This window comes from Thermobia domestica, chromosome 13, assembly GCF_964235325.1.
Source record: "Thermobia domestica chromosome 13, izTheDome1.hap1.1, whole genome shotgun sequence".
NCBI classification, from domain to species: domain Eukaryota; kingdom Metazoa; phylum Arthropoda; class Insecta; order Zygentoma; family Lepismatidae; genus Thermobia; species Thermobia domestica.
Window position 1 is genome coordinate 216,922,190 of NC_137466.1, and position 17,799 is coordinate 216,939,988.

Consider the following 17,799-nt stretch of genomic DNA (forward strand, 5'->3'; position numbering starts at 1 on the left):
TCTCTGTTTTCAAAAATGTGGCCCTGTAATGGCCAAATAGTCAGTGATTTTTGGTTGTGCCCATTGAGACTTTTTCTCAGGTACACAATATCTACAACATATCACGATTTCGAGCAATTCCAACGAAATCTAATTTCCTTAAGGATTCTGAGGAGTCCTTTGCCATTTCGAAGGGAGCCATTGCCCCCTGAAACTCCTTTCTCGCGAAAACGACAAAACCCGTATTTCCTACTTTGAAGTCATCTTTGCGTCCGGAGAGTTCCTTTTCTTTAATGTGGCCCTTTTAGTCAAAGGGATCCTTTTTTGAAAAGGGGTTCTTTACCCCCTGAACCTATTTTCCGAAAGAAACAAAATAATACGTGTGTATTTATTTTCGGTCTAGTATAAATGTGCTAAGTTTGAAGAAAATCGGACGACGAGAAACCCTTGTGAAGCTACCTCCTTTACACTTTCAATTTTTGGGCTTAACGTGTTTTAGCTTCAAAGTCTTCAATTATATATATATATATATATATATATATATATATATATATATATATATATATATATATATATATATATATATATATATATATATATATATCTTCTGAATTACACAACACAGTTATATATATTCACTTTCAACATATATCGTGTTTGTCACATTAAAATATTATACATTCAGTCTTTACAAGATGGTTCTTCGTTCTTTATTTTCTTTCTTAATTACCGTAACAACGACATCAAACAGATAAACAAGTTGCCATAGTAACGAAATTAAGAAATCTCTTGATATGATACAAATTCAGGATGTTATAAATAGAGGATCTGCCCATATGTATCTTCATCTTGTTAATCCGTGAAGACAAAAAGCAACAGAGCATCGGCACGTCTGAATGGCTACTCTCATTTCTACCATCGTCTGATTGGCTACTTTCGTTTTCGCCATGATTGTTGGCTCAAAACATTGCGATCCTATTGGGCGGAGTGGGCAGAGTAGGGGTGGCGAAACTATGACGTATGGCTTCAAGATTTTGTTGTAAGGGCAGATCCTATATTTTATAAGATCCTTGATACAAATTTTTAAAGTATTTCTTTATATTTTCTTCTTCATCTTCTTAATTGCTTGTGGCTTTAAAATATCACTTTTGCCCGTATATATAAACAATACTAAAAATACAAAAAATAAACACTATCGTTGTACACGAAGTCGCTTTGGATTCCCTAGGAGCGGTTACCCATTTATGGAATGCGTGAAAAAGTTATTTTCTGAATGCGCCTCGTAATAGAACTTGAACGATGCCATAGATATAATCTGATGTATCGAAAAGCAAAAGACATAGAAGGGGATGCTAACAAGGTATACACAAATTTAGAATCGAAGATCAACAAGGTTATGTAATCACTGAACATCAAAGAATTCGTAGAATCTGGGAGAAGTACATCAAGAATCTGTATGAAGTGAAAAACTGCCCCAAAGAATATACGATCCAAACAGAGGAAGATGTGAATGATGAAGAAAATGAACTCGATATATTGAAAAGTGAAGTAGTACAAAACGTCAGAACACGAAAGAGAAGGTCATTTGAGACGACGACATACCAGCAGATTTGCTCAAGGAATTAGGAAACATTGTAATGGAAGTACGGACTTCACTAACTAAAAAGATCTAACTGAGTGGAGAATTGGAAAGGATTTTATTGATGTTTCCGTGGCTGAATTACCCAAGAAATAACAAGAAAACACGTAAAGCGATCGCAGAATTATTAGTCTTATTTCCCACACTGGAAATATTATTGTGAGCATACTGAACTGGTAGCTGCAAAATAAGATAGAAGATATGTTGGAGAAAGACCACTTTTGATTCTGGGAAGGAATATATCAGAACGAACTCAAGGCCTGAGGAAAAGTTGTGTATGTCCTTTATTGACTGGCAAAAATATTTCGATAGGGTCAATTGGACCATAATTCTGAAAGTACTTAAGAAAGTTACAGTCAACTGGAGTAACGGAGGACTCATGTGCAACCTGTACTGAGAACGGCTAGTAAAGTTGCGTTTGAATCAAGGATAAACCAATAATATGGAGATTGGAAATGAGAGAAACAAAAATATAGTATGTCACCCCAATTATTCAACATTTACAATGAACATTTAATGAAGGAAGCATTAATGGAAATTGTAGATTTTATGATTGGAGGGCAGATCACTAACAAAGTCAGGTATGCAGGTGGCACGAGTATTATAGTTAGAATCGCAGAAAGACGATAGGAAATAATAAACGTTAGTAGTACGTTGCCTCTGTTTCTACAAATACCGTACTATATAAGATCTCTAAATCTTCTGTTCTCATTAAAGTCAGGAATTTCTAAACATATGTCATACATTTAAATTTGGTTTAATCTTAGTTAACTCTGTAACATACTGCACTGCTTACAATTGATATATATTTAACATTTTTTAATTTAATGAAATAATCAATCTTGAGTTCCGTGAATGATGACAGAAAAATCCCTAATGATAACATTTTCTCACTATTGTTTCTTACAGATTACACAATGTATTTCTATTTGTATAACTGTATAAAATATAAAAGTACAACTGGTAACACGATTTCGTACATAATCCATCAGCTAAGAAAGTCCTGTTGGGAGTTTGCAAGCCAGAAGGTTTGTTTGTTTTACCGAGTTCTTCTATCTTTAGTGTTTAAAAGAAATTGTTCACATGTTCTGAATCATGGTCATTATTGCGCAATGGCCGCCATCTTGAATATTCCTTTCGTATTCACTACATTTTTCTTAAATACATCTAGCTCAAGCTGTAATTGTCACAAAGTTACCAGTTATACCTCGTTCGATTTGCAATAGCATAGGCTTTTATATGACGTTATTCACTTGTCAGTAATACACACAAGAGGGAAGTAAAGGAGGGAAATTTTGAAAATTTCCCTCAAAATTTTCCCTTTTACCGACTTTTTGCTATTGTTATATAGCAACGCTGGGTTCTGGGCGAGAAAGAAAAATTACATACATTTCCTGTAATGTGATAAATATATGCTGAAAGTTTTGTCTTGATTGGTTCACTAACAGAGGAGTACTAAAACATTTTGTATTTTATGATTTTGGTCCCTCTAACAATCTTTGGAGTTAATGAAAGTACTTTTGTCACATAGGAAGACCTCCAGCTCAGACTGCAATTGCCACAGAGGTACAAATGTATTTCGTTTTATAATTTGCTTGATTAGAGTAATAAAACACAGTTGACACAGCACATCAACACAGTTGTGGTGATACAGTTGACCTGCAAAAATCTGAATTAGATTATGAACAGTCAAGGCCAAAGCAATGGGAAAAGTTCCTTCACGAATTAGTACCCTCATTCTGTAAATTATCAAGTACTCAACGTAGACAATATACCTTATTTCTGATATCCTATTTCTTAATACACAATGGCTTAAAAGAAACACCGCTACATTTCGCTAATGCTCAAGCAATACACCATTTAAGTAGATCCAAAACTCTCATCACCATTTTGGACCGTCAAGGGCTATGCTGCAGTTATGATAATGTACTACGTCAAGATAAAATGCTAGCAAACAGGACTATTATTAGGGCTAAAGGACACCGTGTTCCCATACCTTCATCAATAAAACCCAACATTCCTGTTCGAGGTGCTATGGACAATTTCGACAGAGAAGAAGCTACATTTTCAGGAATGCATGGAACACACGACACAGTACTTGTCTTGTTTCAAGACCATCATCGGAGTGATAAACTTAACGTCTCGTTAGAAGAGCCTGATAGTCCAGAGAGATACCTGGGAACGTTTGGTATTGATCTCACTTCACGAACTCTCACTAAAGATATAGAAGCCCAAAAACTATTGTACTACACAAAGCCAAAAAGAACGTGCAGTATCCTCAGTACTTTCGTTCCTAGCAATGACCTAATTACAGCAAATGAAATAAAACAGCCAGGCAGAAATTTAGATCTCATATGGTTTCTTTCAAGATTTCTTAAAACATCCAACGTACCCCAATTAGATTTCCCTCAGGAAGTTGAGATTCCCTCTAGAAACGCTTTTATGAGTGCATTATCTGACCATCCATCTCAAAGGACCATTACGGGATATACCCTATCCTGCTACTCAGTATGACTCTATTTATACAACAATGTGTAATTTCCAAGATATCTTGCACCAGTTAAATGTCAAAGAGAGTTCACTGTGGTGTGACGAAGGCGTATAACATATAGCTAAAGAAATTCAGCTTCTTCAACCCGAAAAGTTTTCCAACATATTTCTTGGCCTTAGAGGATTTCATCTTCAGAAAGTCGTGCTTGCATGTATTGGTCTATACCTCAAGAGCAGTGGAGCTTTGGAAATTCTTGTTCAGACTGAAACCATGGGTCCACACACTGCTGAAAGCACTTTAAAAGGAAACCACTATAGCAGGGGAGTTAGAGCAATAGGAATGCTTTGTGAAGTAATGGAAATACTGGAGTGGAAGGCGTTCATGGAACAGATTAACATAACTAAATACTCCGATTTGTTCTCAATAGTAAAACGCATACAGCTATCAGTGTATGAAGAACAAAGTTTATCTAAAGAAACTAATTGTGCTATCGAAAACCTGAGTGCTATCAGAATGGACTTTGAGAAATTTAGAGAAAGTGGAGCACAAAAAAGTGAAATATTTGCTTATTGGGATCAGTTTGTCTCCACACTTGCTCCTTTTCTCCGAGACTTAATTCGAGCGGACAGAGAAAATAACTGGGACTTGCATGTGTGCAACCTAAGAATATGTTTGCCACTTTTCTTCTCATTTGACAGAACAAATTATGCACGGTAGTGTACTCTATATTACCACTATTGCTTAAAATTAGAAAAAGAACATCCTCTGATCTATAATGAGTTTAAGAACGGTCATTTCACAGTTCAACCTAGTAACAATAGATTTAGCAGCGTTGCATTGGATCATGCACTAGAGCAAAACTACAATAAGCCAGCCAAAGGATCTGGAGGCATAATCGGAGTAACCAGACGAAAAGAAGCCGCGACAAAACACGATCTTATCAAACATGAGAAAGAAACTATAACATACCTTTTGAGACGGTTTCGTGGCCTTAATGAAGACGATGAATATGCTCTTCATCATGAGCTTTCGAAGTCTTTAACAATTCAAAAGCAGCAAAATATTTCAGAGATGATAACTCTTGTGCTTGAGAGAGGAAATCCCTTTTCGAAAGTTTAAAGTTGTGGAATTTCTAACATTATAAGTGGAACAAAAATTGATCAAGTAATAGCTGAGTACTTACTCTCTATACAAGGAAAAGGAGATACTAGCAACAAAAACTTCGTTCAAGAAAGGCTTATTGACAAACCCAAGGTATTCTAGATCCCATACATAAACAATTTCCAAAGACAAAGAAACACATATCTGCAACCTAGACGGCACTCCAAGAAACAAACAATGCTATTCGGTTCATAGAAATAGCATGTTCAAGAAATTTCGATATTGAGACAGTCCTAAAATACGAGCTTACATCTACATCGCATTATCTAACAGATGATGGGTTCTTAAAGAAAGCAGATAAAGCACAACTCAGCAAAGAACTTGAAAAACACTTTTTAAATAAGAATGATGCAGTTAGTCATCTACCAACGCAGGAAACGAAAGCAGCAATGGTGATTTCCTTTATGGTATACGATCGAAAAGTCTATGTCAAACGACTTATGTGTAAGACGTTTGGAGACTACTTTGACTATTTGTGGAAAATATTTTTTAAACTCTACAACTCTACGGCTGACATGGTGTTTGACTTGTATCAAGATAAAAGTATCAAAAACTGGGAGCGACTGAGGCGACAAAAAATGTTGATCCTATTGATGTGATTCCTAGTAACCCAAATGCACCCCTTCCTGTCAACATGGATACTTTTTGGGCTTCAAGCCAGAACAAAGCACGTTTGCAAGAACTCTTCATTGAGTGGATTGTCAATCAAGGAAATTCTATAAAATCTTTGTATTTGGGAGGAGGTCAGAAACATAACCCAAAGCTATGCCTGAAATTAACCGATGGATCTGTTAGTTTGGTACCAGATCTTTACTGTGAATGTGAGGAAGCTGATAAAATCATGAAACACATCCAACACATGGTCGAAATTGATTCCATTGAAAGAGTTATGATTGCCTCAGTAGATACAGATTATGATTTCCGCACTATATCATTTCAAAAAGAGTTATAAAAAATGTGGCCTGAAAGAACTGTGGGTTGTCAAAGACACACGACCATCTACGAGGTACATAACACTTCACAAAATGACGGAGAACATGGAGGAAACACTTTTATATGTTCTTCCTGCTGTTCACAGTTTAACTGGTTGCGATACCACAAGTAAGTTTGGGACAAAACATATGGCACTGAAAACAGCAATGACATCAGGAACCCTGTTGAACAATTTTGGGGTTGCTCCCTTGGATGAAGGAATGATACAAAATGCCGAGCTTTTTATCGCAAAAGTATTTGGTTTATCAAAAACAAACTGTGATATGGTACGATTTGAACAATACCACAAAGCAAAAGCTATCAACTTTTCTCAACTATGCCCACCATCATCAACGATAGTCTTTCATATACAGCGTGCATATCTTCAGTGCTACATATGGATGACTGTGCTGGATGAAGCCCAACCACTGAATCCACTAGAGTATGGTTACATAGAAGAAGTAGGATATCTTAAGCCAATAATAACGACTGGATATTTCAGACCTCCTGAATTTGTCTCTTCTGGTATGTGCAAGACATGTACAAAAGTTAGTTTGTCCTTGCAGGGTGAAACAAATACCGTGTTGAGCATTCTGTAAATGTAAAGTGAAGAATATATGTGTAAATGTGGGATGAAAGTGTCACTTTATCAGACATTTGTGGACTGTTATGTAAGAAGAAGAATAAATTGCTGTTTGAAAATATCACATGATATCAAATTTGGAATACATTTCTTAATTACAAAACATGAAATGTTACGATTTTTAAAAAATCTATGCCTTCACTTGTGAACTAAATATTGGGCATTAATGTTTAGTGAATTTCTAGTAGTTCCACTTCTATCTTTTAGTGTTTCCACATCATTAAAGGAAAATATTTCGTGTGAATTTTAATTTATTTCCCTTATACTTCCTTGTCATAAGTTATAATGGCACATATGTTAGATTAATCCACACCATTTATTACTCTAATCAAACAAATTATAAAACGAAATATATTTGTATCTCTACGGCAATTACAGTCTGAGCTGGAGATCTTTCTATGTGACAAAAGTACTTCCATTAACTCCAAAGATTGTTAGAGCGACCAAAATCAAAAAATACAAAATGTTTTAGTACTCCTCTGTTAGTGAACCAATCAAGACAAAACTTTCAGCATATATTTATCACATTACAGGAAATGTATGTAATTTTTCTTTCTCGCCCAGAACCCAGCGTTGCTATATAACAATAGCAAAAAGTCGGTAAAAGGGAAAATTTTGAGGGAAATTTTCAAAATTTCCCTCCTTTACTTCCCTCTTGTGTGTATTACTGACAAGTGAATAACGTCATATAAAAGCCTATACTATTGCAAATCGAACGAGGTATAACTGGTAACTTTGTGACAATTACAGCTTGAGCTAGATGTATTTAAGAAAAATGTAGTGAATACGAAAGGAATATTCAAGATGGCGGCCATTGCGCAATAATGACCATGATTCAGAACATGTGACCATTTTTTTAAACACTAAAGATAGTAGAACTCGGTAAAACAAACAAACCTTCTGACTCTCAAACTCCCAACAGGACTCTCCTAGCTGCTAGACTAACATTGAATTCCGAACATTTCATTTTTTTATCTTTTATTCATTTAATTACACTGGTCTGCACGAAAATCCTCCCACGAGGGTGAAAGGGTGTACCGGATAGATTTCAAGGCACTGATTACGAATATCTCATCGAGAAAGTTTCAGCAGGTAAGGTCTTTTTTTTTTTTTTTTTTTTTTTGGTGAGCTGCTGTTTCCATAATTGAAGGAAAAATCGTATTTTTCGTATTTAATATGTGTTTTCCGTGTTTGAAGTGCATAATTCTAAATTTTTATCTTAATCCAAGAACTGCTACTAGGCTATATCCCGGTACAGTCTTTTCTCTAGCTCACGACCCCCGGAAAACTTACCCCCTCCCCTTGGGTTGCAAAGATTTATTGTCGTTCCACGCTCCATACACTAAAACCTAGGCATTATTGACGGAGAAAGGTTTCGTAATCAACTTGCGATCATTCGTCGGCTCTCTTTTGTCTAGACGACAGATTGTTGAAAAAAGCGCCAAGACATACACGACGTTGTCGCGTGAAACAAATATTTCAGTTTCGAGTTGGTCTTCGTGTTAGAAGGTGGTGTTACCCTGTGTCTGTGCATACCGTAGGTGAAAAATATTTCTGCGTGAAATATTGACGTTTGTGTTAAACAAACATTTCGAGAACTTGCAACAATTGGACAGATTCTTTCTGCTACATATGTGAGGAAGTGATTTTCAAGGGACAAAGTAGGCCATTGTCACCGGTCCTGAAGACAGCCTACCATCTGCACTTCGGGTGTAAAATCGTCGACCAGGATCGTATTTGGGCTCCGAAACAAAGTTGTAACTCGTGTGCGCGTACTCTCACAGAATGGTTGAAAGGTACACATAAATCGATGCCGTTCGTCGTACCTATGGTTTGGCGCGAGCCCCGTGATCATGTTTCAGACAATTATTTCTGCCTGACTAATATAAAAGGTTTCTCAAAAAACATGAAGCATAAAATACAGTATCCTAACTTGGATTCCGCGAGGAGACCTGTGAAGAATGATGTTTGTCTGCCTACCCGTATCACCAGACTCATACACCCTGTGCAGTGTTTCATCCCATGAAGAACCTGCTGCTTGTGAGGATGTTGCACAATCTTCGAGTACACAGTCAGAACCCAATTACGCTCCAGTGCCTGACACTAATGAACCACGTGTGATAAGTCAGGAAGAGCTGAATGATCTGATCAGAGAATTAAACCTTCCCAAGTCTAAGGCCCTGTTGCTTGAATCACTACTTCAACAATGGAATCTACTAAACCAAGATGTGAATATACCGATGTATAGGAAAAGAGAGGTGAACCTAGTTCCTAATTTTACAAAGGATGGTAATTTGGTGTATCCCAGTAACATTCCATCGCTTATGGGACAACTGAAGTTGAACTACAACACTGAAGATTGAAAGCTATTCGTAGATTCCTCTAGGACAAGTCTCAAGGCAGTGTTACTACACAATGGAAATGAAAAGCCAGCCATCCCTATTGCTCATGCTGTACATATGAAAGAAACATACGAGAACATGCGAAACCTATTGCAGAAAATAAAGTACGAAGAGTTCCAGTGGTTTGTATGCGCTGACCTAAAGGTTATTGCCATCTTCACCGGTTTACAAGGAGGTTACACAAAGCACTGCTGGGTCGCCAAGGAAGCAATTGGTCCCAGGGGAGATGAACGTGGCTAATGAATGTCTAGCGGATTCGGAGAAAATATTCTTACCACCCCTTCATATCAAATTAGGGCTCATGAAGGTCTTCGTCAAGGCCCTGAACCGGGATGGTAAAGCATTTAATCATCTCAGAAAACTATTCCCAAGACTCAGCGAGGCCAAGGTGAAAGAAGGTGTTTTTACGGGACCTCAAATCAGAGACGTTTTTAAGGATACTACATTTTCTTACAAACTTAATGAAGTGGAAAATGAGGCTTGGGAGGCCTTTCGAGAAGTGTACAGTAACATCCTGGGGAATCATAAGTCACCTGATTACAAAGACATTGTGAGCAGGTTAATTACTTCATTTCCTAACATGAAGTATGTCCCTGAAGTTACACTTCCTGCATTGCCATTGGACTTCTTCCCTGAAATGTACAGCTTCGGGGAGGTCTCTTACGAACACGGGGAAAGGTTTCACCAGCAAATAGCTACCATGGAGAGACGCTACAGTGGTAAATGGAGTGTGAATATGTTGGCAGACTTCTGTTGGAATGTGACACGCGAGACACACTGTAGTAATTACAAGAGAAGTAGGAAAACCAAGGGACACATAAGTGTTAAACTTTAACTTTTTATGCAAGTTTATCTGCATAATTTATATTGATATGTAAATTATAACGTGCAAATTACTATGGGCGGAGAATAGCATCTTTGGGTGGATATTAAAACACCCCCTCCTCGCTGAAAACTGGTACGTCCTGGAGATAAACGGGTTACGGATTCCACGTCAGGAGGTAGAAACCTATAGGAATCACCTATTTTCGTTCGTGGGAGCGAAAAAAAAGTTTCATTTTGCCGGCCAGTGTTATTTATTGTCGCTAACCCACTATGAATTAGAAATATTTATACTCTAAATGAGTGTGTTTTGTAGAATACTAGATACAATAAGTCTTATAAAAACTTTAAATATATTAAGATATAATTATTGCAACTTAATTTGAAACATTTACAGCACAATGTCCACTGCCCTTAACGCGATGTCTGGAGTGATTATGATGGATTTTGTGAGGCCATCTTTAAAAAGAAGTATCTCGGAAGCCACAGCTAGTTTCATTATGAAAGTTATAGTGGTCATCATTGGTGTGATATATGTAGCAGAAGTGTTTATTGTCGAAAAATTAGGATTCATTTTACAAGTAAGAATATGTCTCTGAAACCTCATTTAAAAATATTTTATATAATATTCATACTTAAAATGTTTAAAAGTTACCAATCGGCTCTGCATTTAGAAAACTAACACCTATAGTAATACTGGTATCAGTTACTCAAACAAAATGTATCTGCATCTCCCGCTACATCTAATAATGATTTAGAAGAACGTAATTATCGAGAACGTGTATTTAACTTGTGTGACATGTTTGTTTGATTATTTCTTATTACTTGAATAGGATAGTTAAATGTTTCCAATACGTTTCTTAAATTTCATTTCTAGTAGTCGCTGAGCAAAATACTCCTTTTATTTTTTTAAATTATTAACGTGTACCTGCTTCACCAGCTATGTAATTTAGTTTCATGACACAATACGAAATATATCGCTATATATTTCATGGTGTCTGATAAAGCCAAAGTAGATAGTCATCTATATCATAATGTTTGATAATGCCAAAGTAGATAGTCATGTATATCATATTGTTAGATAACGCCAAAGTAGATAGTCATGTATATAATAATGTTTGATAAAGCCAAAGTAGATAGTCATGTACATCAAAATGTTTGATAACGCCAAAGTAGATAGTCATAAAACACAATAATACACTGAGAAAGGCTATGTGATAATATGTAACAAAACACACAATCACGTAACAGTTTCGACACAATAACTGTGTCTTCATTAGACTTGCACTCCTTCAGGCTGTTTGGGAGTTGGTCACCTCTTATATATTCCCCGGAGATCAACTTTTAATTAGGCTCCGCCACTTCATTGAAAAAGTAACATTTGTCTGGTTTTCACTTTCACTTTTTAGCTGCACACGTGTCCAATTAAAAATTTACTTTTCTTGTTGGATACATTCTGCCTTTATTTATCCTTTTTTTTCTTATTAGTTTGTTCTCTTTCTTTCTTCTTCCTTTTCATTTTTCTTCTTTAAGCAGCATCTTCTACCACTCTTTATTTATCGAGAATCCTGCTTTCCAATTCATCAACTTGTCCCTTGGCTTTTTTCCATTTTCTCATCAAAGTTCTCTTCTCTACTTCTATGACCTCTGCTCCTTCCCACCCTATCCTGTTTGTCTCTTTCTGATGTTTATATATCGCATTGTTATCCATTTTCAATCTTACATCATCCTTGTGCTGTTTTATCTTTCTTCCATCTTCTTCTTTGCTTCTCCTATGTAAATTGTGTTACACTCCACGCATCCTACTCTATATATTACCCCTTTTCGTCTTTGTCCACTATTGTTTTTCTCTTGGTTTTCCTGACCAATTCAGTTATTTTGCTTCCTCCTTTCCTGTATATCCTTATACCTCCTTCCGAAGCATTCTCTTTATCTTCTCTGTTTCTTTGCCTAGCATTCTCTTCCGAACCATTTTCTGTTTTTTCTTCTTTTTCTTTCTTCCTCTCTCTTGCTATGTTTCTTGTCACCCTATCCTCTTTGTTGTATCCATTTCTCCTTAGTTATGTCCTGACCTTCTTTAAATCCTTTTTCCTCTGTTCCTCATTTGTGTTTAGATCTCCTATTCTTTCCTCCATGCTTTTTTTATGAAATTCTTCTTTGTACCCTCATCCACATCACTTCTTTCGTGGCAATACACTCCCGCTGCACACTCTTTTTGGAGCCAGGATGTAATAAACTCTCCTCTTTCTAACTTCTTTATTTTCATATCTAAATAGTTTATCTCCTTATCTACTTCTATTTCATTCTCTAGTCTAATCCCTTTCCTTCCATCTTCCACGTCTCTTATGAATTTTTCCAGCTGCCTTTTCGTTCCCTTCCATACTCCTAAACAGTCATATACAAAACAGCAAAAAAGAAGAAGTCTTTCTACTCCTCTTTCTATCGTCTCCTTCTCCTATCTATTCATTCTTATATCTGATAGTACTGGACTCAAATAAGATCCTATATTAAGTCCTTCCTTCATTTTAACATTCTGATTATACAGTATTCATTCTCCCACAATGCCTCTAAGGCTTTTCTTATCTTCTTACTGTCCCAGTTTTCTATTATCTTTTCGCCCATTTCCTCTTCTATTATTCTCAATATTTCTTTTCTCTTAAGGCTCGGGAATATACTCTTAACATCCAAGCTAAATAACACTGTGCTCTCCTTTCTTCCTCCTAATCTATCTATCATCCTCTTAACCTCTTGCGCATTCTCTATTCTCCTACTTTCCTGTCTTCTCGCTGCCTCGACTATCATCTTAATCTTTTTCACCAAGAGCTCTAACATATTATTCCTGCAGTTCAGAACTGGCCTCAACTTCACTACTTCTTTGTGGATTTCTGAAAATCATTTCATCCTAAGCAACTTTCCTTCTTCTCTCGCCAACTTCTTGAACCCTTTCTTTTTTAAGTCTTCTATAATCTTTTTCTTTATCTCTTCTTCTTGTCCTCTATCCACCACATCTTCGTATGTTTCATTTTTCAGATTTATAAGTTTTTCTTCATAAGATACTTTATCCATCGCAACTATAGCTCCCCCTTTGTCTGCATGTTCCACTACTAGGTCCTTTCTTGTTCTTATTCTCTTCATTACTATTTCTTCTTTGTCATTCAGATTGCCTCTTTGTTTTCTTGATTTGTTATTTACTATATTTAGTATTTTCCACCGAATTCTATTCCTATCTTCTTCCTCTTTCATTTCCTGAAGTTCCTCTTCTATCCCATAAACCGCTCCTTCCTTATCCACCTCTTCTTTGGCTATTCTCAATTTATATTCCAGACTTAAAAACTGCTTCTATTCTTCAGTAATCTCAATATCTCCTACGATTACTATTCTTTTCTCGTCTATTGTCTCTTCTCGTATCCAGCCTATTCTTTTACCTTTCTCTCTTAATCTCTCTTCTTATCTTCTGAACTTTTCCTCCCACACTTTCAAGTTCGTCATAAATTCGCTTGTAAATATACTCAGACTCTCTTTTATTTACTCTCTTTTGTTCTTATTTCTGTCCTTTATCTCATTTATTTACCTCGTCTTACTTCTTATCTCGTTCCAAATTAATTTCTTCTTCATTTTCTTGAGTAGCTTTCTCCATCTACTGGTCCTGCAATCTACCCCTTTTTATTGACTATTAATCCTTTGGGCGTTAGTTCTTCTAGCAAGCAGATCCTAAGAGGAAGCAGAATAATTGTCTGGTCAGGAAAACCAAGAGAAAAGAAATATCGGACAAAGACGAAAAGGGGTAATATATAGAGTAGGATGCGTGGAGTGTAACACAATTTACATAGGAGAAGCAAAGAAGAAGATGGAAGAAAGATAAAACAGCACAAGAATGATGTAAGATTGAAAAGGGATAACAATACGATATATAAACATCAGAAAGAGACAAATCACAGAATAGGGTGGGAAGGAGCGGAAGTCATAGAAGTAGAGAAGAGAACTTTGGTGAGAAAATGAAAGAAAATCCAGGAGACAAGGTGATGAATTAGAATGCAGGATTCTCGATAAATAAAGAGTGGTAGAAGATTCTACTTAAAGAAGAGAAAAATGAAAAGGAAGAAGAAAGAAAGAGAACAAACTAATGAGAAAAGTAAGGATAAATAAAGTTAGAATGTATCAAGCGAAAAAGTAAAGTTTTAAATGGAAACGTCAGTAGCTAAAAAGTGAAAGCGAAAACCACACAAGTGAGACCTTTTAATGAAGGGCCGGAGCCTAATTAAAGGTTGATCTTCGGAGAGTATATAAGAGGTGACGAACTCCCAAACAATTAGAAAGAGTGGAAGTCTGATGAAAACACAGTTATTGTGTCGAAACTGTTACGTGATTGTGTGTTTTGTTACATATTAGCACATAGCCTTGCTCAGTGTATTATTGTGTTTTAGTACAAAATGGAAAGAAGGCCTGATAGAATAGTTATAGATAATCTTGTATTCATAATGTTTGATACAGCCAAAGTATATTTTCATGTACATCATAGTGTCTGATAACGCCAAAGTAGATTGTCATCAACATCAGTGTTTCAGAACGTCAAAGTGGAAACTATGATATAGTGATGTATATGATAGTGTCTGGTAACGTCAAAGTAGATAGTGATGTATATCAAAGTGTCTGATAACGTCAAAGTAAATAGTGTTGTATATCATATTGGCTGATAACCTCAAAGTAGATAGTGGTGTATAGCATAGTGTCTGATAACACCAAAGTAGATTGACATGTACATCAGTGTCTGATAACGCCAAAGTGGATAGTGATGTACATCATAGTGTCTGATAACGCCAAAGTAGATAGTGATGTATATTATAGTGGCTGATAACGTCGAAGTAGATAGTCATGTATATCATAGTGTCTGACACTAGATCATAGATAAATGGTGAAACTGTCACAGTTTGTTAATTTTTTAAATAAAAATATTGATATTTTCAGGGAGTAATTGAAATTAACTTTAAGTCGATAAGAAGCAAAACTGATAGAAATAAATAATGTTTCAACTGCGTTGGAGTTTTGGTTCATCCATTTATGTTCTGAATTAATTTTCGGTTATCTCTGAAATCAATTGGAATATTGCTAGTTTTATTTTAATTATTGTCATTTTCAAGTTCATTAACATATTTCTTATTTTCTTGAAAATTGAATGTTTTGTGTAACTTTAATATTGAATATTCAAGAACTATTTTAAGTAATATTAAATTTCTATAATGTAAATTCGTTTTGATAAAATCAGAAAAACTTAATTGGAATTGAATAAGAAGCCAGTAGAATCAGTTCATTAGTATTTCAGTTCATTTCAAGGAAAATATAAATATGATTCTTTATATAAGTCAATGTGCTAAAAAAAAATCTTAGATTCTCAATATTGGTAAATATTTCTATAATATAACATTTGTGTTGAAGTTATTAAAATCAGTTATAAAAATTCCAAATCTTCAGGGGAGCCAAATAATCTTATAACAATATTATATGCATGTAAGCATTTGTAATAAGGTAGAAACAAAACAATTCGCTCCTAGTTTATTTCTAATAAGATTAAACACTATTCTAAATTAATTTGCTACTTAGATGAATGAATCATTTTTCTAACTCCTGGCTATGCTTTGTTGTGGGTAGGAAGCAGGGTGCAAATTTCCGGGGAATGAGGGGGATTTCCCCCAATTACATTGTGTTCCCCCCAAAGAAATCAACTGAAGTATCAACACCGGGGATGCTCGCTTCCCGCCCCCCAAACCGTGCTTAGTATGACGCTAAATTTCACTGATTCTTGTCATTTCTTGTAAGTTTAATCTGCTAGCCGTATTTCGAAATAAGTGATGTAAACTATTCAGTTTTGGTCATTTCTAATTTTCCCACTATTTTCACCTTTGCTTAGTTGAACTATATTATTCTGGCTAGAGTTGTTACTTGCAACGGATCCTCATACCCTTCAGTTCCTAGTCGTTCGTGAATTTGAATGTACTAATTGCGCATAACAAAGTAGCATATGGATTTATAAATGCTCTTAGCGGTTGGCCAAGAAGTAAACAAATAGCTTCTTCCATCATACTCGGGCATGTCATATTCATCCTCTACATTTGAATCGATTATCATTTTGTTTTATTTTTTGTTATATTTTATTTTAGTTTTTCATAATATTTGTAATTCCAATAACTAGAGCAAATGGATTTAATAGAACATAAGTGGACTATTATTGACTGAACATCACTGCCTTTTACAGTTTACGGAAATGACCTTTTGTAACTGTACTCAAAATCTGAGTTATATATTCTCTCGTGGCTATATGTAAACGTATAGGCTGACGATGCATCTGTAGCGAACCGACATGTTAGTGAAGGTGAGTATGTTCATAAGATTTGTTTCAGGATTTGCTAATACGACTGATTCTCCGTGTTGGGCCGCGGTGGCTCAGTGGTAGAGCGTTCACCTCTGGTGCTTGGGGTCTCGGGTTCGATCCCAGCCCCCGCCAAGTGAACTTTGTGGTAGACAAACACCGTGTGCGTGGGTTTTCTTGGGGTACTCCCGTTTCCTCCCACTTTCTTCATTCCACCATTTCATTCATTACTCATCATCACCGTCTCCTTTAGCCTAACCGGCATAACCGTGGGACGTAAATCTCAAAAATTTCATTTCATTTCATTTTTTTCTCCGTGTCATTCATTGTCCGTGTCCGTAGAAGCATTTCAACTGGAGCTGGCATTTTAAAGTTAACCCTTCACTTTCCATCTTTCTTTTCGCCCACGACAATAATACTGTCCGAAAAAATTCAGTGTAATGTTTATCCTTCATTTCATAACGTAGCACATAGTGAATCAACTCAGCTGTAACCTAACAGTAAAGTAATTATAAGTGTTGATTTCCTGAGCTCCATCATGGAATCGATGTTTTAAAAAAAAAAACAGCGCAACATTATCGAGAAGTAGAAGCGAAAGCTCGAAATTTGAATTAGGAGTTTTAAAATATTTGGCTTTCGATTTGACCTTGATGCCAGAAATCGAGACCAGCAACAATCCATTTCTCGTATGATAGGCTAATACGTACATCTTTTTTTGAAGTAAGACCGGTTGAACTGATAATTTTAGTGGTTTTCATAACACTGAAGTAGGTCTTCTTTCGCAAAGCTGCGTGTAATAACGTAAAGTGGAAGATTTCAATATGAGCGAAAAATTAACATATGATTGTGATCATGGTTATCTTTTGGACCAAATTATAAGTAAATAAACCCTAGAGAGCTACGAGCACAAGAGTGAGTACAACATTTAAACATGTTGAGAAAGGTTAGGTGTAGTGTGTGCATGTCAAACAATATATAGACTACGTAGATATTGTCGTTATATTTATTGACTTAATAAATCCCTTATTTATTACAGATGTCATATCATATTTATCTGTGGAGGTGAGACATTATTGTCTTGTTTTGAATTATTGCACCTTCAGACTCTACGTCAAGTTGGCCTAATTTTATCCCCCCCCCCCAAATATAAATTGTTTAATTCGCACACTGATTGGAAGTCTCCTGAAATATAAACGTTAAACATATATTATTTGTTAGCTGTTTCCCTGCTTTCTTTGGGAACAAATACATGGCCATTATGGGGATTAATAATGGCATAAAATTTAAGTTGAGTTCGAATAAAGTAGGGTAAACTGGGATAGAATG

At 35.9% G+C, this 17,799-nt stretch overlaps 1 protein-coding gene across 1 annotated transcript in view; it reads left to right on the plus strand.

The window, feature by feature from the left end:
• The window catches only part of LOC145667972 (sodium-coupled monocarboxylate transporter 1-like), a 110,873-nt gene that overhangs the window by 81,522 nt on the left and 11,552 nt on the right, over window positions 1–17,799 (plus strand). The window contains exon 11 of the mRNA XM_081735397.1: window positions 10,507–10,690. Within this exon, the coding sequence (XP_081591523.1) occupies window positions 10,507–10,690 (184 nt within the window). The remainder of the gene's footprint in view (window positions 1–10,506; window positions 10,691–17,799) is intronic.